General features: G+C 41.0%; 1 protein-coding gene across 2 annotated transcripts in view; it reads left to right on the forward strand.

The window, feature by feature from the left end:
- LOC125464545 (cytosolic arginine sensor for mTORC1 subunit 2) overlaps nucleotides 1-25,452 on the forward strand; it is a 180,688-nt gene that overhangs the window by 136,616 nt on the left and 18,620 nt on the right. For both annotated transcript variants that reach the window (XR_009447293.1, XM_048557041.2), the window contains exons 3-7: nucleotides 15,425-15,618; nucleotides 17,625-17,757; nucleotides 18,860-18,983; nucleotides 19,312-19,422; nucleotides 20,187-20,269. Coding sequence is in view for 1 of the 2 variants with exons in the window: in XM_048557041.2 (XP_048412998.1) it covers nucleotides 15,425-15,618; nucleotides 17,625-17,757; nucleotides 18,860-18,983; nucleotides 19,312-19,422; nucleotides 20,187-20,269 (645 nt within the window). In the remaining variant the exon portion in view is untranslated. The remainder of the gene's footprint in view (nucleotides 1-15,424; nucleotides 15,619-17,624; nucleotides 17,758-18,859; nucleotides 18,984-19,311; nucleotides 19,423-20,186; nucleotides 20,270-25,452) is intronic.

Consider the following 25,452-nt stretch of genomic DNA (forward strand, 5'->3'; position numbering starts at 1 on the left):
CAGTGCATGCATAGAGAAATCAATCAAGCTGTGTGAAGGATTGGAATCTAACACATTTAGTCTTTAATGCGGTTTCTTGACAAGATTTGTAAAAAGCCTTAATTGGTATTTTAGTAAAACTATGTCTAAAGCCATACACCCGCTAGGGTGGCAGGATGAGCACAGCACTAGGAATCGACATTCCATTTCTAAAACAAACTCTTTTATGTGGTCTGTTTGATCTTTGATCATTTTAAATGTACTACTTATTGACCTTCTCATGATGTCAGTCACTAACGAAGTTGCCTACAGGCTTTGCCTTTATTCCTGTCCAAAAGAGCTGTACAGTTCACTTTGTTAGCTCCCTTGGGTTTCAGACTGAAGCCCTATGGCACCTTTATTCAATTTTATCCATTTCTTCTCCTCTTCCCTTATCTTTGTTGAAGTCCACGGCCAGGGAACAGAAAAAATATAAAAGTGTTTAGCGTCGAGACACAAATCCAAAAATCCTCTCATGCCTCTCACTGGTGTGACGTTTAGTATAAAGCAAGTCAGCAATCTGATGACTGTAGTGTGGTGTAGTAGCCTTAGCCCACTCTGATCTCTCTCGCACTGTGAACCCGCTGCAAGATTTGAAAATTGTCTCAAAACAGGGGTAGGGGAGAATACGACCAATGAAGGCAGGAGGTGGAGGTAGCTACTGCTGCCTTGGAACTGACCAGACCAAGCCTTCAGCTCTCAACCTCCGTGTGGAGTTTCAACCCCCAATTTGAGAAACCCTGGCCTAGCCTAATTTTGCCCTCATATCTACCAGATGCGTATACATATTTTTCAGTAGATGTCATTAGATTACAGTCAGGATTGTCAATAAAAATGCCTCATAAAGTCTCTGATTTGAAGGTGCAACCTGTATGGTTGTTTTTCTATATTTCTGACCTCTCAAGCAGGATGTCATTAATCTTCATTCCTTTGTCCCTGCTTTTCTACTTTTCTCTGTAAATGCATCAGCACATTGAACCAGTATGGTAAACTGGCTGTTAACCCAACCAAGCACCAGTACATGGCATAGTGGAGGAACAGCAGTAATATGGTCAAGAACAAACTTCCAACTGTCTTCATTCTGGGAACTTCAGGATTTAATTCCAAGGCATGAGAAACATTCTCTCAGACTGTGACACCAAGTCCAGGCTGTTGGTAATCTACTCAGAAAGCTTTGTTCATTTTGTAACCAGGGAGAGCAAAATAAAGTCTAAGAAAAAAAAATCTGTAAGATAAAAAATAACACAAAGTGATATATTTCCGGTGTTACCAACAGAGGCAACGCTTCAAAAGTACGCGATTGGTACTTTGTGATATTACACGGTTGTGAAAGGCAATACATTTAAATATAGGCTGTCTCATTCGTTTCTAATTAAAATGCAAGTAGAAAATAGGTGGATAGATGAAACATATAAATAAATCCAGATAAATATCCTGGGAGGACAAAAATTATGTTTTCAGGTGCCTGTAACTTCTGACATCTAAACCATAATTTACATTAAAACATGTAAGCCCCAAGGTTTAACTCTTTAATGTGGTCTGACAAAAAAAAAATGTTGTTGTGGAGTATATGAACCAACTTCCAGCCACATGTAATATTTAACTTAATTGGGTTGTACAGACCTCACTAGTAACGTTAAATTGGTGTGAAGTTCACATCTGCAGATGTACAAAACTATAAAGAAACTCACCACAGCTTCATGATTTTTAAATCAGGAGTCCATTGCATAAATCCTTACCACAGCAAATCTCAATGCTCACCACTTCTGTATCACACATATGGGCTCAAAAATCATGGCACGTCGCTCTACATGTCTATAAATTTAGAAATAGCTACAGCAAAAACTGGTTAAATCTGGAGTAAAAAGCTAACATAATGGCAACAATGTAACACATCAATTGGAATTTGAATTCAGTAATTAAATTTGGAAGTAAGAGCTTCATGAATCTATTATCAATTGTCAGAAAAACTTATCTGCTTCGTTTCGAGAAGGCAGTCGCCATCCTTACCTGGTCTAGACCCTAAGTGACTTTGTCTATAGTAATGTGGCTGGTGGGGAAAGTGGGCGCATGTGTAGCATAGCTGTTGAGAAATCACAGAGTCATTGTTCCTTGTGGGAGGAGGATTGGGAGCAGGATGAAAAGAGTTTTGGACTTGGCTATTCTTATTATGATGGCATGGGAAAACCAAGCAAGGAGAGCAGGAGAACAGAAGACAACAATCCTTTAGCAAGAACAGAAAGAATTGATTTGTTGTTGCATTTCTCTCCATCAACATGGACACAGACTTGACTGTACAAGTGCGTCCCAGAAATGTTAAAAATGTGCATTTTAGCAGCCTCTCACAATGCTGACATTGCCAAACTTATCGAAATATTCTTACTGGACATGACCCCACCTCCCCCCCAACCAGTGCAGTTTGGGGATCAGGGCTGCTGGCTGTCTAATTCCTCGCTGCCTTCTACTTGGGCCATAAAAATAGAATGAAGGACAACTTCTTTGTAATATTGGCCATCGAGGCCAATATGGAAGTGAAGGAAATTTCCTGTACATGTTTAAAAACCAGGCTTTTTCATTCTTAATTTTGACACCAGTTTTACAGATTCATCCACATTATTGGGCTTTGACCTAACTTACAGAAAAGCTGTTAATGACCGTGCAGACAATGTACAGATAGTAACAGCCCTATGTTTTTTGTCAAGCATTGCTTACAGTTTGTTGCATTCAATATGAAGTAGACCTTAGGCGTTACATGTGCCCCTCAAGCAGTATTGGTGGGTGACCTTGTTTGATTTTTAATTCATTGATGCCAACACTTGTATTTTTCCACAATCCCTGATCTTCACTATGCTTCCTTTTCAGTCCTTTATCTTTGTGCTATGTTGGTGATTTAGTTCTGTTATTTTTCTCATAACTTACTGCATTCAGAAACTTTTTTTGAACATAGACACACAAAAAAATGACTGATAAAACCTTTAAAGCAGCTCATTGTTGAAACTTGTATAGCAAGGGAGGCATCCCTTAATCATGTTTTTTTTGTTCTTAGTGTCCGATTAAAGACGTTAAACAATATTATCAGTTCACTTTGCTGGTTCACATACATAGTATCAAGCAAACTGTGCATGTGAGATTTAACCAACTGCTGAGGACAGCAAAACTAAACATCGTTAATGTTTCTTCACAGAATTGTTACAGTGCAGGATGCCATTCAGCCCATCACATCCCAGTCTCGCTGAATGAAAATTTTGACTTAATGCTAATTTCCTCTTTCCGTAATCCTGCGCATTGTTTCTATTCAACTATTGAATGCCTCTGTTGAACCTGCCCTGCTTACACTCCTAACCAGTGCATTTCCCAGCCCTAATTACTCGCTGTGAGAATTTTTAATCAGATCTCTTCAGCTTCTTTTGCAAATCACTTTTTAAATCTACATCCTCTGGTTCTTTATTCTTGTATGAGCAGAAATTGCTTTTCCATATTCACCCTGCCTGGAGTTTTCATGACTTTGAAAGCTTCAGTTAAATCTCCTTAGAGATAGTTAGAACGGCCGATGCTGGAGTCAGAGATAATAGAGTGGAGCTGGAGGAATACAGCAGATCAGCCTGAGAGGAGCAGGAAAGCTAACGTTCTTCAGAAAGAAGGATCCCGACCCGAAACGTCAACTTTCCTGCTCCTCTGATGCTGCCTCGCCTGCTGTGATCCCCCAGCTCCACTTTGTATTATCTTAGTCATATCTCCTCTTAGCATTCCCCTGTCCAAAGAAAGCCATCCCAATTTCTTCAATCTACCTTAATAACCGAAAATTCTCATTCCTCGCAGTATTCTTGTAAGCCTCTTCTGCACACTGTCCAATGCATTCAAATCCTTCCCAAAGTGTGGCATCTAGAACTGTGCACAGTACTCCAGCTAAGGTCTAACTAGTGTGTATATCGTTAGGATTGTGACTCACGTATTTAAAGCTGTTGCCATCATTCAAGGATGAAATTTGTTTTATGTCTTGAAGCAAGTTTGAGTTCCCTTCTTGAAAAATACCGCATCATCCTTTTTAATATTTTAGAACTTAGTAGTGATCAATTGGAATATTAATATTTGGTACCTAATGACAATTAAGAATATTGCACCCCTGGCATGGCTAGTTTAACTTGCCAGATTGTTGCTGAGATTTGATTTTGCAACTCTTTAGTTGAGTGTTGTGAAAACAGATAATAATGGGTACTTGAAGGAGGTTACAAGGCAGCGAGACTGTACCCGAGGGTTTGAACAATATTATAAGCGAAAAGATTGCAAAGTTTTTAGAATGTACATGACAAAAGGTAATCTTATTTTTTCTGGACTAGCTTCAATTTTGTTGAAAAAGGATGATACTTTGTCATATGAAAATTGTCAGCGTATTCTAGAGGCGTACTGAAACATCAAGTAGTTCATGGATTTTCCACCATCTCATGAAGTCTGAAATTATAATAACAAGTGTGATATCTCTCTGTTGAATGATCAATTTCCAAGACTGAACTCAAGTTGTCATTTTTTTCGAAACTAGTCAGTGTTGGTTTTTAGTTTCTGGTCCATGCTTCCAAAATATAGGATTTATCTTCTTGTCTCGTTGAGTTTTTTTCATCTATTGTATTGTCATCCAGAAAACTGATCAATAAAGCTTCTAACGTGCTTTATCATTGAATCATACAGTTGTACAGTACAGAAGCAGATCCTTTGGCCTAACTCATCCACGCTGACCAGATATCCTACGTTAATCTAATCCTGGTCAGTACCAACATTAGCTGACTGTCTGAAGATCGGAAATAAGTTTAGAAATGCTGAACCACTTGGCATCTTTTCTCCAGGTTGGGGGGAGTCCAAAACTAGAGGGCATAGGTTTAAGGTGAGAGGGGAAAGATTTAAAAGGAACCTGAGCGGCAGTGTTTTCACACAGAGGGTGGTGCGTGTATGGAATGAGCTTCCAGAGGAAGTGGTGGAGGCTGGTACATTCAGATGGCATCTGGATGGCTATATGCATGTGAAGGGTTTAGAAGATGTGGCCCAAATGCTAAAAATGGGACTAGATTAATTTAGGCTCTCTGCTCTTTGTGGACAGGTTTGAGCAAAGGGTCTGTTCCATGCTGTACAGCTCTATGACACTATATATAGCAGTGCCTGTGGAAAGAAAAACAGTTGATGTTCCAGGTAAAAGATCTCTCATCAAAATTTCTCTTGCAGAGTGTTCCTTTTATTAACTATAGCGAACACAATGACGGGATTTACCCACCACAAAATCTCATCAATAGCAAAGAAATGACCATGTAATATTTTTGTTTGAATTGAGAAGTATTGGTTAGGCCAATGGGAAAATTCCTTTCTCTTCCCGTGGCATCATGGACCAACTACATCAACCTGAATGGGCAGATTGCACCTCAATTTAAAATGTCTTGAAAAAAATGTGAGTTTGGGAAAGAAAATTATTCAATTTTGGTTTACTTTATAGCAGGGAATTTAGAACTTAACTAAAAGAAAGTAAATTAAATAAAGGTTAGGGACCTCCCATCACATTTCAGCCTCTATCCTGATTAAGCCTGAGGTGAGAAGACCCATGCATACTGAAATAATTACGCAGAGCTACCAAGTCATCCTTCATTTACACATGCACAGCACACGGACTCTGACCAGTGAGCTCAGAGCCAGCCCCCACAGTGAGGAGATTCTCAATTCAGCAATGTGACACATGTTAGTTGCCACAGAGAAAATCTGACTAGGGTCATTACAATCAGATTTGGAATGGGAGGTTGATGGAGTAACGAAGGCACAATAGGGAATTTACAGATTCTGTTCAGACATGACCTTTTACTTAACAATTGGGAATTTACAACTTGAATTTTCAAGAAGGCCTTTTAGTTTAAAATGTAAAATGAAGCTGCGGACAGTTGCACAAGTTTATGGATGTGAAATCGCGTATTCCTTACAGAATTACATGATTGAGAGTACTTTTTTAAAAATATGTCTGATTAACTCTCCACCCCTACTCCCACCCTGTGATTTATTTATCCATTAAAATTAATGAATGGAAAATTGTATTAACCTGGAATCTGTATTTCAGGGGCTATTTGATCTCTGTGTTCGCAGTGTGCATTAAACAGTATCAGCCCAAGTAGAAATAAACCAGAGGAACATTTCCAGATATGTGCTTGATTGCTGAAGCTCGTCTGTGCTTCGCTCCAATGCGAGTGCAGGACCAAGAACTGCTACTGTTCCCCCGCAGAGCTGGTCTGGAAGTGTTTACCTAAGGTGTCAAGGAAAGACAGTCCTGGGAGGCAGGAAAGGTGGTTCATGAAGTACCAGCAGTGGAAGAAACCAGTAGAACCAGAAGACCCATTCACATGGTCCGTCATCCCACAAACTAGATGGAGAGATTATACCTGCTGCACACAACAGCCTCAGTATTTCCCTTATTGCAATGGAAGTGCAGCAGAGATTTACCAGCTTGATTCCAGGGCTGATGTATGAGCAGAGAGTGTAGAGTAGGATTGTACCCACTGGAATTTAGAAGAATGAGAGGGGATCTCATAGAAAATCTGGAAAATTCTAACAGGACTGGACAGGTTAAATGTAGGAAGGATGTTCCTGATGGCGAGTGAGTCTAGAACCAGAGGTCGTAGTTTAAGGATAAGGTGTCTGAGATGTTTCTTCATGCAGAGTGATGAGCCTGTGGAATTCATCGGCACAGAAAGTGAATGAGGCCAAAATGGCCTGTATTTTCACGAAGGAGGTAGATACAGCCGTTGTGGGTAAAGGGATCAAGAATAATGGGGAGAGGGCAGGAATAGGGCATTGATCTCAATGAACCAACCATGATCATAATAAATGGCAGAGCAGAGTCAAAGGGTTGAATGGCCTACCCCTGCTCCTATCTTCCATGTTTTTGTGTTAAAGCACCCCTGAAAATTGTGTTGTGGTCCCACAGCCACCATATCATCTCATGTTAAATATTTTACTGATTTTTATTTTTAGTTTACTGCCTGTTTGGATATGAATGGCCAGCATGTGATAAGCTTTTCAAGCATTTTCTTCTGCCTACCACAAAGTTTTATAAGGTGAACTAGGTAGCTGAAAGCAAAATCACCCCTGTAGTTCAAGTTATCTTCTAAATCCTCACTCCCTCCATCCATAGCTCCTTCTGACCTGTTGTCCCTGCCCACAGCTCAGAAGCCAAATAGTGGGATGCAATATGGAGAACCTTAGAGCTGAGAAGAGGCATTCAGCACCCGAAGGTATTTTGTTTAAACACTGCTGTAATGCAGTAGAGATTAAGGGAAATGAGTGCTTGCATGCTGCTTCATGAGCTATGTTTCTGAATCCTGATAGTTGGCCGTAATGAGTGCACCATTCCAATCCAGCCATCATTAAAAGGGAATTATCCAAAAGCATTGTAAAACTCAGCAAGGTGATGTACTGTACTGCACTCCCAATATTCAAATCAAACATGGTGTAAAAATATTTTAATAAGTATCACAGCAATATAAGCATTAAAAGCAGACTGGTAATCCTTTCAAGTATCTGTCCATAACATTGAAGTTTACTAGTAGTGAGAGCAAGAATGTGAGCATGGGAGTTAATCACATATTAATTTGCATCAGGACCATCAGGAGAATATCAGCAAAGGCTTTTGGTGGGTCCACTTGGTCAAGGAATTGTAGATGGTTTGGGAAAACTCCAAAGAAGGAGGGAGAATAGTGCACAAAGTAAACTTGAAGTGCAATTCTGCAAAAAAAATTGCAAAAGCAAAGCAAAGCAGTCAGCATTAATATTAAATGTAAATTCAAAACTAGCATTGCTTGTTTTCATTTGACAAGCTCTTGGTGTTCCAGTCAGTTGCAGTCAATACAGAAGCACACTTACATCTATCATTCTATTCAAAGGCATCACTGTCATTTGCTTACCCATTACAAATGGCACCAGCTGTTGCGAGTATTTAGTGATGTTGAATTTGTAATAAAGTGCATTTGTGTGATGGCTTTCTTTGTTCGTGCTGACACCTGGATATAATGTACTTGAAAGCTGTTGCTTTGGATGAAAAGATGACTCGGTTTTCAATGAAGAATACATAATGGCACTGTTTAGTTATTGATTTAGCCCATCATCTTCAAACACGAAGTCGAAGTGCATTTATCATGTGATCTCAGGATTGCAATATAAATATGGATGGAGAATCCTACTTGGCTGAAGTTAGCTCATCCATCTGGAAAAAGAAACTAGAACATTCAACGACCTCATGAATGAGTTAAGTTGTTTTATCGCCATGTGGAAGTACAGCTAAATGTTGATCACTTTTTTGAGTGAAGAATTTTATAATATTTGGCCTAAATTTGATTTTTCAACATTTGGCTCCAAAAACATCCTTACTGCTCCACAGTGATGGAGCCCAGCAGCTGAGCGCTGGCTAAAATGGTTACAAGGGCTTTAGCCCCAACTACCTATTGAAAATCCTGCTGTCATTTATCAATGCACTAGACACAGCAAATGTCTAAGCAGCCTTCCAGCAGTTTATATCCAGTCATTAAGAGACAGCCACAACACTGTTCATGCTTGTTCCATTATCTGGAGTGGATTGTAGCCACCAAAGATGGAATGAATTTCAAGTAGCCAGTTCCTAGTTTATTCGCCTCCCCCGGTCAGCAGAAGAAACCATCAATAGTGTCATCAAGTGCATTTTTAAAAGAGAGGTTGTTTATTATGTTCTTAGTTCAGGCCTCAGCAGAGCTACTTGGAAACAGACACCATATTTTAAAAAGCAGAGAAGTTTGCACAACTACAGAATATGTTTACGGCGATATATTCATGTTGATGGCAAGGAATTTCAGTTTCTCATCAGGGCTAAGCTTCTGTGAAAATGGACTATGAAAGCTCAAACTAATTCCACAGGTAAGTGGAGAGAGACCAGCTCTGCCGGGAATCTCACTTCACCAACAGGATGGCCTCAGACATTTATATTGTGAGTAAAGCTCACCTGTTTGCCAGAGTTTGTTGGAAAGTCATGCATGTCTCCATTAAAACTTGAAGAAGAAAAATAACACAGCACAGCCAAAATTTCTAATAGTTACTGGTGTTATCATAAATCTTTCTGGGATTGTAAACCTCAGCTATGACAGAAGGAGAGTTTTTTTTATGGAGCATCTTGCATAGATTTAATTATCACTTCACAGGTACCAGTATGGGCCCAATATACTCGTTATTGTGATGTAGGAGGCTCAGCTCGCGATTTGTGTCCCAAAACAACAACATTTTGCAAACCCAGATAATGAGCCACATGATCAGATAACTGTATTAGTGACATTAGTTGCTTAATAAATATTGTGTAGAGTGTTGAAAGAACTCCCTTATGCAAAGCCTCATGTTTGCCCTCTGAAATATAAAGGACTCAAGACCTTAGTTCCTCATCTCCACTCACAAAAACTGCACTTCTGACAGCACTTCTGTCGTAGGCCACTGAAGTATCATCTTAGATTACATTCCCAAATACTTGTAACTGTGTTTGAACCTGCAACAATCTGATGCATAGGTCAATATCGCTCTGTCTGAGCAAAGCTACATCCTGAAAGAGGCTTCTTTATTACTAATAAAGGAGCTCAAACATCCAGAAGATGAACTGCCGAAGACAATTATGCTGCACGTGTCTTGAAGTTTGCAATAACCATAAGGAAATTGGACAGAGAACCGTAAACCTTAGCATTGAAGGTGAATTAGTTATCACCTTTCCGAGAGACCAAAGGAGCATTTTAAGGATGCAAATGCCAGGTAGATGTAGAGAAGGTGTTCTGTCATTCTGGACAGGGTTAGACTGTCAGAAATTGTAGGAAAAGTTCTCAAAAGTGCTGCTGTCCTGGCAATACCTCGCGTTAATCTCGGAAGCAGCATTCAAACATTTATCTTACTCCAGCAGTCCTTACTTTGTAATCAGAATAACATGTCGAGGGGAAGAAAACAAACACAAAGTGCTGCCATGAAGCCCTTCAAAATCCATTTAGCTGACACCTGCAATGTGACTCTTTTGGCTTTGTTTAGTGTGCGGATGGTGTCTATCAGTAATTGAGCATTCACTCACTTGGATTAATTGCTGATGCACACATTGCCATGTAGAACTGGTAAACAAAACTAGGTATTGACTTAATCCACTACTCACTGTAGGTTTTCCAGAACGTTACTACAGTATTTGTACTCAGAAGCCCAATGCATGATTAATTCTTGACTACAAATGGATCAAAGCCCAGCTGCTTTGACCAAGAGTCAGCTTTTGTGCTCCTGAGATGCTGCTTGGCCTGCTGTGTTCCCACACTTTATTAACCTGTAGGTAATATTTGGTTTTGGTCTGTTAGGGCTATTATTTAATGTCCAAATTATATCAATACTTGAGGTGAAATATTATCTGCTGCGTGGTGTAATCTTCACAGGCTTTGTAGCACAAATAAATGTAGTTAATGTTCTTAATAAAACAGAAGCAAATGTTTCTGGTAGTTCTCATTCTTTTGCAAGGAAATTGTATTTTTATGTGGAAGCATTGGACAATTAACTGCTGCTAAAATGTTTGCCCGGCATGGTATTTGCCTTTAAGACCACAAGGCAAGCTTTCCCTAAATGAATTTCATTCTGATTTCTCTAATAATATGCAGTCAAAGCTTTCCATTTATGTGTACGTTTGCTTGTGTGTGATGGAAGCAAAATTACTATTTTAAAAATTCATTTATGGGTTGTGGGCATCACTAGTATAGACCAGCATTTATTGTCCATCCCTGATTATCCTGGAGAAGGTGGTTGGGAGCTGCTTTCTTGAACCACTGCAGTGCTTGGGGTGAAGATACATCTACAATGTTGGTAGGGAAGGCGTTCAAGGATTTTGATCCATATTTCTAAAGAAACAGTGACACAGGACATTATGTGACTTCAAGGGGAACTTGCAGGTGGCGATATTCCTATGTATCAGCAATCCATCAATGTGAAAAAATAAGACTCAACAGCCTGTGAAAAGCAGAACACCATTGTACGTTTGAGAAACTCCTCTTAACGCTGTCTAAGCTAAAAGACAGTATTGTGGTGGTAACCTGAAAATGAAATTTATCCTCTGCAGCCTTGGATGATGACACTATTACACCTCACCAGGGTCCCATCTGAGCAGCAGTGGAGCAAATTGGTCTCTGCAGTAGTTGTGGCCTGGGTAAAGGTGCATTTCCAGTGGCTGGATGAACTTGGAGTAGCTGCTTGACATGGGGATCTCAAGGACTTTTGACTACACAGAGTACAATTTTTTTTCTTGCATTTAGCCCCTCATTGAAGATCCTGGAAGACATATGCCTCAGAGTTTCTCTACGAGCACCTCTAGTGTGGCTTCATGAGAACTGAAATGTTAATAAGACCTGGAAATGGCTCTGTCACAGTGCATTCAGTAATATTCCACATTGATTCTAACTGCCCAATTAACAAGAAGATTCATTCATTATTTAGATTTCTGCTGTCTTAGCAACCTTTGAATTGATCAGAACTATTGTATTAGACATTCGCGCCAGAATAAATTCCAAATACTCTAGGCAGGCTGTTGTTTCCTTAAACTTACTGTTTAGAAACAGAACCATAACCAGCGCCTTTGGTACAGACATTAAACAGGCCTGAAGAAGGGTCCAGACCCGAAACGTGAGCTTTCCTGTTCCTCTGATGCTGCTTGGCCTGCTGTGTTCATCGAGCACCACACCTTGTTATCTCTAAAACATTTATGTATCTTTCAATATGTTCTCATGATGGGTGGGTACAGGAGGTATTTGCACTGGTTGCCATACATAGGCCCTGTAAATGAACAAAAAACAAAGAAAATTACAGCACAGGAACAGGCCCTGCGGCCCTCTAAGTCTGCGCCAATCCAGATCCTCGATCCAAACCTGTTGCCTATTTTCCAAGGATTAGTATCCCTCTGCTTCCTGCCCATTCATGTATCTGCCTAGATACATCTTCAATGACACTATCGTGCCAGTCTCTACCACCCCCGCTGGCAATGCATTCCAGGCACCCACCACCCTCTACATAAAGAATTTTCCACACATATCTCCCTTAAACTTTTCCCCTCTCACCTTGAAATTGTGACCCCTAGTAATTGAGACCCCATCATGGGAAAAAGCCTCTTGCTAGCCACCTTGCCAATACCTCCCGTGATTTTGTAGACCTCAGTCAGGTCCCCTCTCAACCTCCGTCTTTCTAATGTTAATAATCCTAATCTACTCAACCTCTCTTCATAGCTAGTGCCCTCCGTACCAGGCAACATCTTGGTGAACCTCCTCTGCACCCTCTCCAAAGCATCCGCATCCTTTTGGTAATGTGGTGACCAGAACTGCACACAGTACTCCAAATGTGGTGAAGCCAAAGTCCTATACAACTAATAACATGACCTGCCAACTCTTGTAGTCAGTACCCCATCCAATGAATAAAAGCCTGCCGTATGCCTTCTTGACCACTCTATTGACCTGCGTTGCTACCTTCAGGGTACAATGGACCTGAACACCCAGATCTCTCTGTGCATCAATTTTCCCCAGGGCTTTTCCATCAGTGAATACTGATGCAAAGTACTGATTAAGAATCTCACTCATTTTCTCTGACTCCTCTCATAACTTCTCTCCTTTGTCCTTGAGGGGCCACCCCTTTCTCTAGTAACCCTCTTGCACCTTGTCTATGAATGAAAGGCTTTGGGATTTTCCTTAACCCTGTTTGCTAAAGATATTGCACGACTCCTTTTAGCCCTCTTAATTTCTTGTTTCAGATTGGCCCTACTTTCCCAATATTCTTCCAAAGCTTCATCTGTTTTCAGTTGCCTAGATCTTATGTATGCTTCCTTTTTCCTCTTCAGGTGAAATTCTCAATTTCACCTGTCATCCATGATTCCCTAATCTTGCCCTTTCTATCCCTCATTTTCACAGGGACATGTCTGTCCTGCACTCTAATCAACCTCGCTTTAAAAGCTTTCCACATACCAAATATGCATTTACCCTCAAACAGCTGTTCCCAATCCACATTCCCCAGCTCCTGCCAAATTTTGCTGTAGTTGGCCTTCCTCCAATTCAACGCTGTTCCTTTAGGATCACTCTCGTCTTTATCCATCAGTATTCTAAAACTTCGGAATTATGATCACTATTCCCAAAGTAATCCCCTACAGAAACTTCACCCACCTGGCCGGGCTCATTCCCCAACACCAGGTCCAGTATGGCCCCTTCCCGAGTTGGACTATTTACATACTGCTCTGGAAAACCCTCCTGGATGCTCCTTACAAATTCTGCTCCATCTAAACCCCTAACATTAAGTGAATCCCAGTCAATGTTGGGAAAATTAAAATCTCCCATCACCACCTTGTTGCTCCTATATCTTTTCATAATCTGTCTACATATTTGTGCCTCTATCTCATGCTCGCTGTTAGGAGGCCTGTAGTACAGCCCTAACATTGTTACCGCACCCTTCCTATTTCTTAGCTCAGCCCATATTGCCTCACTGCTTGAGTCCTCCATAGTGCCCTCCTGCAGCTGTGATATCCTCTTTGACCAGTAATGCAACTCCTCCATCCCTTTTACCTTCCTCTCTATACCGCCTGAAGCATCTATATCCTGGGATATTTAGTTGCCGATCTTGCCCTTCCCTCAACCAAGTCTCGCTAATAACAATAACATCATACTCCCAGGTACTAATCCAAGCCCTAAGTTCATCTGCCTTACCTACTACACTTGTTGTATTAAAACAAATGCACCTCAGACCACCTGTCCCTTTGTGTTCATCATCTGCTGTCTGCCTACTCTCCCCTTAGTCACACTGACTTCATTATCTAGTTCCCTACAGGCTTTGGTTACTACCTCCTTACTGTCCACTAACCTCCTCATTTGGTTCCCACCCCCCTGCCACATTGGTTTAAACCCACCCCCACAGCGTTAGCAAAAGAGGCCGCGAGGACATTGGTTCCAGTCCTTCCAATGTAGACAGTCCGATTTGTAATAGTCCTACCTCTCCCAGAACCAGCCCCAATGTCTCAAAAATCTGAACCCCTTCCTCCTGCACCATCTCCCAAGCCACTCATTTATCCTGCCTATTCTTTCATTTCTGTTCTGATTAGCACATGGCACTGGTAGCAATCCTGAGATTACTACCTCTGGGGTCCTACTTTTTAACTTGGCTCCTAACTCCCTAAATTCTGCTTGTAGGACCTCATCCCATTTTTTTACCCATATCATTGGTGCCTATATACACCATGACAGCTGGCTGTTCACCCTCCCAGCTCAGAATGTCCTGCAGTCAATCTGAGACATCCCTGACCTGTGTGCCTGGAAGGCAACATACCATTCAGAAGTCTCGTTTTCGACTGCAGAACCGCCTATATACTCCCATTACAATCAAATCCCCTATGACTTTAGCCCTTCCGCTCTTTTTCCCGTCCTTCTGTACTGGAGAACCAGCCACGATGCCATGAATCTGGCTAATGCTGCCTTTCCCCAGTGAGCCATCTCCCCTAACAGTATCCAAAATGGTATACCTGTTTTGGAGGAATATGACCGCAGGGGACACCTGCAATGCCTTCCTGCTTTTTTCTGCCTTTTGGCCACCCATTCCCTTTCTCCCTCAGCAATCCTAATCTGCGATGTGACCAATTTGCTGAACGTGCTATCCACGACTTCCTCAGCATCGTTTATGCTCCAAAGTGAGTCCATCCGCAGCTCTAGAGCCGTCATACGGTCTAATAAGAGCTGCAGCTGGACACACCTCCTGTACATGTTGGAATCGGGGACATCAGCCGCATCCCTGAGCTCCCACATTGAGCAAGAGGACCGTAACACGGCCTGGGATCTCCTGTTTTTTTGACTCAGCTTAACTTTGTCCTACTATAATATCAAATACTAGATAAATGAAATGAAAAATCTTTGCACCAAATCACTCTACTTAGCAGCACATGATTAAAAAAACAGAAAAACGCTTACCGTATCAACACACCAGAGTCTTTTCTTTGGTCGGAGGAGGAGGAGGGTGGGTGGGAGACACTACACGTGTTGTATCTCGGGTTTAGCCACTGCCCAAATATATCAGTTCACACACGTCCCGAGAATGCAATTCGACCACTTCCACTCAGCTCCACTGCCAAAATGAATCGTTATAAAATGCTTTTATAACTAATAGTAAGTCATTAATGGCACCAACAACCATTCTACCATATGGTCTTGTCATTAAGTTGATCTCAAAGACAAATTTCACCACAATTTGAAACTTCCCTTGTTTGTATCCTTGTCAATTTTTGGAAAGACTGCTGACAAATTGTTAACTGTAGGTTTTCCTCATTAGCTTTCAATACTGTGACACAAACTGCATTGTCTATTGTCTGAGCGATATGACGTTCTTCTTGTTGTCTTTCTAGAACTGCCTAGGTCGGATCTCCTGAGCGTGGCAGATGAGACATGGCTGGCATTAAACGTTGTCTCTGGCGGAGGCAGTTTCTCCAGCTCACAGCCCATTGGAGTCACCAAGATTGCCAAATCAGTGATTGCACCCCTGGCAGATCATAATATCTCTGTGTTCATGCTTTCCACATATCAAACAGACTTCATCTTGGTAAGATATGGCTGCTTCGAGATTGAATCGTTGCTTCCTTTCCAATGTCTTCTGAGTCCTTTTCTTTGTGCTGAGCCTGAGCAGTGGAAATGAGAAGTTTCAAATAGTTATAGGTTTGTTGCAAACTGCGAGTAACCGATGGTTTGGGAAATCCAGGATGTCGATATGCTGCACTACATTGCTTGTTGTCACATAATGAGACTGCACTGACAGACATTGTCCCAGTTCTAAAGTGAGCAGAGAGGCTACACCAGCAACAAGTAAATGTCTATTCTCAGTTGAATGGAGCAGTTCAGACAGCACATTGTGACAAGGGTTAGTTTGGGAGACCCTGAGCTATACATGTCACTGCAGAGTGTGTGAACAGAGTTTACAAAATTAAGGAGAGGGCTATGTGAAAATGTTTCACACCCCGTTCCTTCCACCTGCCTGCAGTTTGTGTTTCATATGTTTCAAGGTGGACTCTGTAACTGGACTACAGTCAGACATTTCCTAGGAAGCATATTGTCAATAGCCAGCCAGCCTGGGTTTGAGAACTCAGTAGGAAATTTCCACTGAACATAAGTGTGGCACTGCATCACAACAAAAAGGAAACTGAAAGTTCAAAATGCATTAAATGCATAATTTCCAAATGCAGTTGCTCCAATATAGTTGGTGAATCAGAAAACAGAAACTGAACATATCCCATTAAGCAATCACCTCGCATCAACATCAATTTCAGATACAATTATCTTTCAAATTCTCCTGACTCACTGAGTACTTTTTATTCATTCATGGGACTTGGGCTTCGTTGGTAAGGCCATCACTTGTTGCCGATCCCTAATTGCCCTTGAGAAGGTAGATGTGAGCCACCCTCTTGAACTGCTGTGGTACTTAGATGTAGTTACACCCACAATGCTGTTGAGACGAGTGTTCCAAGGTATTGACCCAGCAACAGTGAAGGAACAGTGATATAGTTCCTAGTGTAGGTCGTGTGGGGCTTGGAGGAGAACTTGCAAGTGATGTTCCCAGGTAGCTAATACCATTGATTCTGTGGGTGGTGGATGTTGTGTGTTTGGATGTTGCTGTCAAAGGAACTTTGATGAGTTACCACATTAGATGATGCACACTGATACCTCTGTGTGTTAATGATGTAGGCAGTTGATGTTTAACTTAATGTTTTGTGGATGGGGTGTCAAACATGCTGGCTGTTTTGTCTTGGACGATGCCAAGCTATGTGGCTGCTGTTGGAGCTGCACTCATTCCTGCAAGTGGAGAGAATTCCATCACACTCCAACTAATATCTTTTAGATAATGGATGGGCTTTGGAGAGGCAGGAGGTGAGTTATTCAGTATAGAATTCCCAACTTCAGACCCACTGTTATAACCACAGTATTTGTGTGCTGGGTTTAGTTACATTTCTGTTCAAGAGCAACTCCTAGGATGTTGCTGTTGGTGGATTCAATTATTGTAATGTCCACTGAATGTTAAAGGGTGTGCTTAGATAACCTCTTGGAGATTTCTCATTGTCTGGCAGTTGTGTGGTGTGAATGCTACTTGTCACTTATCAGCCCGAATCCAAAGCAGATCTCGCTGCCTGCAGCCCACACTGGTTCAGAATCTGAGAATTTGCACATGACACTGAGCACTGTAATTATCAAAGAACATTCCCACTTCTGACCTGATTATGGAGGGAAAGTTGTTGTTGAAATGATGTGACATTTTTGGGTTTAGGACAATGTCCTGTGCAACCAAGATGAATCGCTTGCAACAACCACGGCCATCTTCCTTTGTGCTAGGCAAGCAAAGAAATTTTCCTGATTCTCATTGACTCAATTTTGCTTTCACCCCTTGATGTGACATTCAGTTCAACGCTGCCTTAATGTCAAGGACAGTCACTTTCACATCACTTTTATATCTCCTCCTAAATTTGTGAACCCTGTATTTTCAGATTAATCCTCCTGCCACAGACATAATAAAACCATCAGTGGAGGTTTGAAATCATTTTTCATTTATTTCATCCTTAGGTACGGGAAAGAGATTTGCCATTAGTTATGCACACTCTCTCAGCAGAATTTACCATCCTCAGGGTCGTAAACGGGGAGCCAGTTGCTGCTGATCATTTAGGAATCACCAACGGATTTGTGAAGCCAAAGCTAGGTGAGTTTACACCCACTATAAACTGGCAAGTATTCACACTTCAAGAATTTAGAATGTGAGGGAAAAAAATAACGATTGGTGTATTAATTCTGTGTAAAAATGAAAGCCATCACCTTCCTACTCTAGGGCATTGGGTAAATCAAATTCAGTGGTGAGGTCAGTATCGAAACAAAGTGACAAGGCAGCACTGTCACTTCATACAATATTTTTCTGACTGTACTCAGAATGGACTTGAAACACTGCATGGTTCTGGTCATCACATTACAGAAGAGGATAATGTAGTGTAATAAACAGAAATACACCAAAATTCATCATCCTGCTATTCTCATAACTTATAAAGAAGAACACTCTGTATACACCGTGATATCTAATATCTGCACTATAACAGGCAGCAATGACATTAGATAACACCAGTGCATTGTGTGATCTCCCAGAATGGAGTCTCGGTGGTACCTTACTGATATTTTGACATGTGCAGAATGAGGGTTAATCAGCAGTCCCCCAATGTGCACACTTCAAAGGAAGGCCCTTTGTTGGACTCATGCAGAGTGATGTTGCTGGTAGCATTTGTTTAGGGAGGGGTGAGTTCTTTGAGGTCTTCATAATGGGCGGCATTGGGGCTCAGTGGTTAGCAATGCTGCCTCACAGCACCAGGGACCCCGGTTCAATTCCACCCTCGGGCAACTGTCTGTGTGGAGTTTGCACATTCTCCCTACGTCTGCGAGGGTTTCTTCCAGGTGCTCCAGTATTCTCCCACAGTCCAAAGATGTGCAGGCAAGGTGGATTGGCCATAGTGTTCAGGAATGTGCAGATTAAATGGGTTACAGGGGAATGGGTCTGGGTGGGATGCTCTGAGGGTCAGTGTGGATTTTTGGGGCCAAAGGGCCTTGTTTCTACTGTAGGGATTCTATGATGATTCATAAATTGTTAGATCTGTAAGTTATCATAGCATTTATAGAGTGTTCTTGTTTAAAAGTTCTGAGAATAGTAGAATGATAATTTTTGCTGTACTTCTGTTTCCATTTGTCATTGGTACCATACTATAGCTTGTAGTAATCATCATTACTCAATGGCTTAAAGGCATGCTGTTGTTTATCTGTAGTTCAAAGGCCAGTCATTCATCCACTGTCCAGTCCCAGCAACAAGTTCTGTGTAACGAGCTTGGACCCTGATACCTTACCGACTGTGGCTACACTCCTCATGGATGTCATGTTTTATTCCAATGGGTAAGTTGGGAAGATTACAAAAGTGTTTGTTTCAAGTTCACAGTGCTTCAGCAACAACACAGACATGGTCAACTCACGTGGTCTTGTGAAGAATATGGAGACTAAAATTGAATTAAATGTTGAAAGGTTTCCATTCATAAACATGTATGTTGCACATAACTATATAGCAAATATTTTTCTGCAAACTACAAGTAAAAGTGGACTCTTAATGTGAATTCTCAATAAATGAGCATGCTTGATTACAGAAAGATATTATCATAGACATACGTTAAAAGGGCACAGATTATTGATGCAGTGTAATCTTATTATATATTCATTGTATTTCCAGCATGAAAGATTCCGCAGTAGGCAGTGATGAAAATGGTCATATTCGTTTCTTCTCCTTCTCTCTCATTGAGGGCTATATCTCCTTAGTGATGGATGTGCAGACACAACAAAGGTATAAGACGGTCTTTATCAAGTTGCGGGAGATATATGTAGTTACTCTTCACCATTACTCTAGTGGTGGCCTCAAAGGGGTACATGCTAGATCTCAACTGGCATGAGCTCTGCCAAAGCTTTTCTAGGGCAAAGGGAATCCTATTTGGAAGTGCAAGAATTTCCTGCAGTGCACTCCTCAATGTGGAATGGGCAGATGCTATGACCCCCTGCACCACCACCAAACCCCACACCCGGCCAACTGGAATTCAAAGCTACGCTGAGGAGACGGTCCCCTTTGGAGGTTGAGCACACATTCTAGATTTTGCAGAATCCTGGCAGAATGGGGTCCAGTCCATATTTACAATGCAATGTAAGTCCTCCCTAGCCTCAAGAATTTTAGGAGCTAATTTTCACTTCGCAAAACTCAGATTTTTAGCCACTGTGTGGAATCAGCTGACTGCATTTCTCGGTGAATTGGCAGTTTGGTAAGCCACCACCTCAAGTTTCTGACTGACATCGGCATTACGAGCTTTCATGTTTTCAATGCCATGGAAACTGGAGCCGTGCTTCAGTCAACAACAATGTGAGGGACACACTCAGCTCAGGATGAAAAATTGATTAGTCTTTTATTTTAAAAGTACATTGTACAATGCTGTCAGAATCTAGGGATATAACTTCAAAACCCATTTACATTTTTATTTAGAATTGATTTCATTTAAGAGCTGAATGATAATTTTCAGATTCTGCAAATTAAAGTTGCATTATTTTTCTCTATCATCCCAGGTTTCCAAACAATCTATTGTTTACGAGTGCATCAGGAGAGCTCTGGAAGATGGTTCGGATAGGTGGGCAGCCCCTAGGATTCGGTATGTGACAAATTTAAACATTGCTCACAAAACTCTTACGATTAGTTTGGCTTTATCTCAATGGTGGTGGCCAGTAAAGTAGATCAAGTTACATGCTGCATATCTGCTATACACCACACTCCATGTTACTTTCCATTAAAGCTACTGAGAATGGAAAAATCAAACAGTGTGTATAATGAGCAACTGATCTGCATTTTGTCAACCACCAAGGTTAAAAGTTCCACTTGTGCTAGTTCCTGATTTGCATTAGGTCCTTCCTGAAGTGGAAGGGCAAATGTGAAGCCTTGCTTTTCTCTTAATGCTTTCTGCTTCCACTTTTTCCAACTACTATATAAACTCTGTCCAAGTCCCTGACTGTTTGGACAACCTGCAACACTCCCAGTAGTGGACGGAAGCTGCACTGATGTCAGACACACTTTGTACTAGGTCTGTGTATACCTCTCAGATTTAATTACCTAAAGGAGTGGTCTAGCATTGAGTCTGGATGTAGTCAGATCAATTCCTCACCATGCCAACAGCGCAGATTCAGAAAGAGGTTTGAAAGCACCATTGAAAGAGGTGTGAGACAATACAGTGTGGAGCTGGAGAAACACAGCAGGCCTAGCAGCATCAAAGGAGCAGGAAAATTGACGTTTCAGGTCCGGACCCTTCTTCAGAAATGGGGAGCTCAGAAATAAATAGGGAGAGGAGGGGTGATAAGTGAGTGCAGCCCTCCTCTGTTTATTTCCCAGCTCCCTTCCCCCTTCCCATTTCTGAAGAAGGATCCCAACCTGAAACATCAGCTTTCCAGCTCCTCTGATGCTGTCTGGCCTGCTGTGTTCCTCCAGTTCCATACTGTATTATCTGTGATTCCAGAATCAGCAGTTCTTGCTATCTTTGAAAGAAATGTAGTTTGTTCATTTTTACAACTGTGTGTTGAGTCCAGAAAAGTAAGGAGGAGAAAATGAAAAACAAAATATAAACACTTACAAAACAATTGGTGAACCAATGTAGCCTGACTTTTTTTTATTATTTAAGTGTACCTGCCTTCCAATTGGAATGCACACAGATAGAATAAGATCCAATTTCTCTTCCACTTGCATTCTGCCCTCATGTTTTACATCCCTAACTGCAAGCACTGAACCTTCATCACTCAGCATTGGGCTGCTGGGCAAAAAAGTGATAGTATTGGGAGCCGGAAAATTGATGCATTGTTAGAAGGGAAATGTTTAAGGGAACCGGGGAAATCCTGATCCATATTTGTAATTCTAAACAATCAGCCTCTGAATCTGTAACAGTTCCAACTGCTGTACCTATCTTGAGTTACGTAAATGAGGTAGCAGCATCAATTTGTATTTTAAAAGAGCTACCAGCCAAGTTTAGCGAAGAATGTACTATTTATTCATTTTCTGATGTAAAGTATGTCCTGCTTCGGGACTGCTTTTCAACTGTCACTTCTTAATCTGAGATATTTTCATATATGGCGCAAATGTGTAGAAGCTTAAAATGGTTGAGTGGCATTTTTAATGCTGTCAGAGGCATATTTGTTTCCTGTTGAAGAATACGCAATTTGACAGCACCACACAATTCATGCTTCGTGTTTTTACAGAGCTCACATACACTATATGAACACTGACCAATTTTTAAGGAACTCCACCACTATAATCTTCAATAGTGATCTCTTATGCAGAATGCATTATTTAGGTGCAGATAGTTTGGCTTAAATTTATCAAATCTCATTCAGTACCACCCTATGTTCAAAATAATAGTGGTATAGTTTTTAATCTCAATTGTTCAAAGGTGTGCTCCCTTCATGGGATGAGTTTCCAGTATTGTCAGACAGTTGAAAGTTTGACTGAAATGTTTTGTCTTTTTGCCTGTGATAGGATGAATATTGAATTTGGAACTGCATGAACTTTGGAATTTTGGAACTAATGTAGAGCATCCATGCTTCTTACAGTCTTCATCAGAGTAAACTTTACTCCTCGTGTAATTTATCCTCCATAGACATTCAGTCTCCACACCCTCGTACACGCAGGGATAGTTAATCTTCAATAACCAGACTACTATCTTTGCCATCACCAACCCTCACACTCCATACACACACACACATGGACACACACACACACACACCAAAAACATCCTTTCAAAATGCAAACAAGTATACACATTTTGGACAGAATCACTGGCTTTCTTATGCAGGTTAGCACCGTATGATTATCTTTAGAAATATGTGGAATTACAGCTGGCTGCATTCCTTCCCCTTTTCCCAAGACCCATGAATATCAGTGGTAATAGGAGGAACATCTTAAAAGGTACCAAAGATCCTATAGATGCGGGCTGCCAGAAGTTTATCATTTAAGAAACATTTGGACAGGTACATGGATGGGATAGGTTTGGAGGGGGATGGACCAAATGCAGGCAAATAGGGCCAGATTAATTGCGAAAACTGGGCAGCACAGACAAGTTAGGCTGAAGGGCTTATGTCCATGCTGTAAACCTCTATAACTTTGAGATTTGAAATGGTTTTAACTTGAATATATTTGGACATTGTAGGACATTTTCACAGGAGCACGATTGTTGCACAATTATGGAAAAATCAAATTTGTTATTTGCGTTTTTAAAGATGCAACATCCATTTTTAATTTAAATAATTTTACTTCCAAAGCATCAGGCATTAATTACTAATTATGTACTTACATGTATACATTTCAACAGGAATGTCATTAAGATGATTCATACTGCCAATTTTACAATTTGTGGACATGGTGAAGTAGAAGGATTAGACTCAATCGTATTCATACCCATCATTTTACCGAACAAAAATGAGTCACTCATGACTGTGTTGAATGATTTGACCAGAGTAAATCTGCGTCTGTTTATATCATGTGGGGAGCCATCCTTAAAATCTTACAAAGCCCCTCAAAACAGGACACATACATGTTGTGGGGAAAGGGAACAGATTTTTGCTGGCCAGTTAAGTCACCATTTGCAGCTGTGAAAATAAAGCAATGAACTCCTCTTAAAAATATCATTTGTCAATTGCATATTATTTATGGAGCGGTGTAAAATGGATTATTGAATTAGTCCTTAATCTCTCGTTATTAAGAAATTACTTGACCAAGCTATCTAGATCACTTTTTTTCTTTCAGAGGACCAAGAAGTTTTTTTTTAAATGAAAAGAATAATACATTCAAAGCTGTAGTGCTAATATTTGTGTTTTTAATCATATCCTGTGTGATTTTACAGGTATTTGGTTTGTATTGTTTTCTCTGCTGGGATATCTGTAAATTGAATTGGGCAAAAGGGTCAGATTTAACTAATTGTTAAATTTTAACGCACTATATTGTACAAACTTCAGTTTTCCCTTCTGGATCCTTTGCCCATCCAGAAACTCATTCACAGTGGAGAATAACTGAGGCCCTTTTGGTTTTATTATAAACACCCACACTGATTTCCCCATTCCCCATTCTCCATTTAACAAATTACAAACATTAGATGTGATAATAACAAAAATCATGAAAGGGTACGAAAAGTGGAAGCTAAATCAAAATGGAGTGGTGGGGCGAGTAACGGGGTGCCCAGGTCACTCTGGAAGCTTTGAGAGTACAGGGGGACGATGAATGATCCATCTCCAATAATGTAACCTCAGGAGGAGCTGGGCAGTTGGGAATTATGGCCCCTTCTATCACCCACTGCTGGGAACTGTTGTTGGCTACTTTAGCTAGGCCCAGGAGTAGGCCCACAAAGCAGCCGTGTGATCTGTTCACTCCTCACAGGGTGCTGAAGGATCAGGAGCGTGAAGTGTAACCAAAATGGCAGTGAAAAGTTTCTCAAAAAAGTAAAAATGGGCTGCAGCATCCCACAGTCAATGTAAACATGGTCCATAGACTCCACAGCTCTGCAGAACAATCAGTTGGGCTGGGAGTTGATGAGCCACCTTAGATTACAATTATACTGGACTGTTAAGAATTCAGGTTAGAAACACCACCATCTTACCCAGTTTACAACTAAAACAAGTAACAATTTAGAAGCACAGTAAGGGCTCAGCTCTCAGATATTTTTTAATCAACCTGTTCAGACATGCAATGACGCATTTCTAGAGCAGGTGTGACTTGAACCAGGCCTCTTGGCCCAGAGGTAGGCACCACATGACCCCTCAAAAACTCAGATATTCTCTAATCAGCCAGTTCAAGGATATTGTTACGCACCACTGCAGTAGATGAGACTTTAACCCAAGCCTTCTGGCTCAAAGGTAGGAACATTACAACTTGGTCAGATGGGCCCTCATAGGGCTGCTCTCTGTCTCTTACAGAAAGACAGCTAGTGCTGGTTTAATCTCATGGTCATCTCACCTCAGGCCAGAGGAGATGATGAGAAGGAGAGTCCTTCATGGTAACCTCAGCCGATGCAGGAATCGAACCAACGCCACATCACTCTGTATTGCAAACCAACCATTCAGCCAACTGAGCTAACCGTTTGTGGATAAAACCCAAAATCAGCTTTTATTCTGCAACACAAATATCTTAACATAGTGCAGACATTCAGTGTTACAGGTTTAAGTTTGCCATTACAACTGACTGGAGGGAGGGTTAATCTGTCTCAGATTGTGGTATGAATACAAAACACATTTTCCAACCAACCTGTTCGGATACCTCTGAAGCAAGTGGAACTTGATTGTGAGTCCTGTGGCCTGGAGGCAGAGACACCAACACTGCACCACAAGAACCCTTAAAACTCAGCCCACTTTTTTCCCTTTTTACATGCAGAAGTGCTCTTACATACAGCTGAACACTTTTTTTCCATCACCAAATTACCGTGGCTTTTTTGTTTTATCACCACCAGCACCAATAAACCAGCCATGTTCTCCACCTTAATAATTTACAGTGCAAATCCTGTTAAAAGCAATGCAAACCATGTAAGGTGAGAGAGAAAATAAGGAGAGTGGGAAGAAGCTAAATCAAAGTTGACAAACTCAGATTTTAAGTGGAAAGGTTCAAGGAGTATCAGTTGCTCTCCATCAACTCTGGAGCTGCTCTGTTTGAGCCTTAAATGGGCCTGCATTTCTATTTCTGAAAAGTGTGGCACTCATTCCCATGTGTATTCCCATTTATCAGATAACCGTCCTCCACCTGCCTTCAGAAAATGACTATTGATGTAATTTGTTTTTCACCCAAAGGTCTCCGATTATTTTGTACGAGTAA

The sequence above is a fragment of the Stegostoma tigrinum genome, chromosome 27 (genome assembly GCF_030684315.1).
Source record: "Stegostoma tigrinum isolate sSteTig4 chromosome 27, sSteTig4.hap1, whole genome shotgun sequence".
Taxonomy (NCBI): Eukaryota; Metazoa; Chordata; class Chondrichthyes; order Orectolobiformes; family Stegostomatidae; genus Stegostoma; species Stegostoma tigrinum.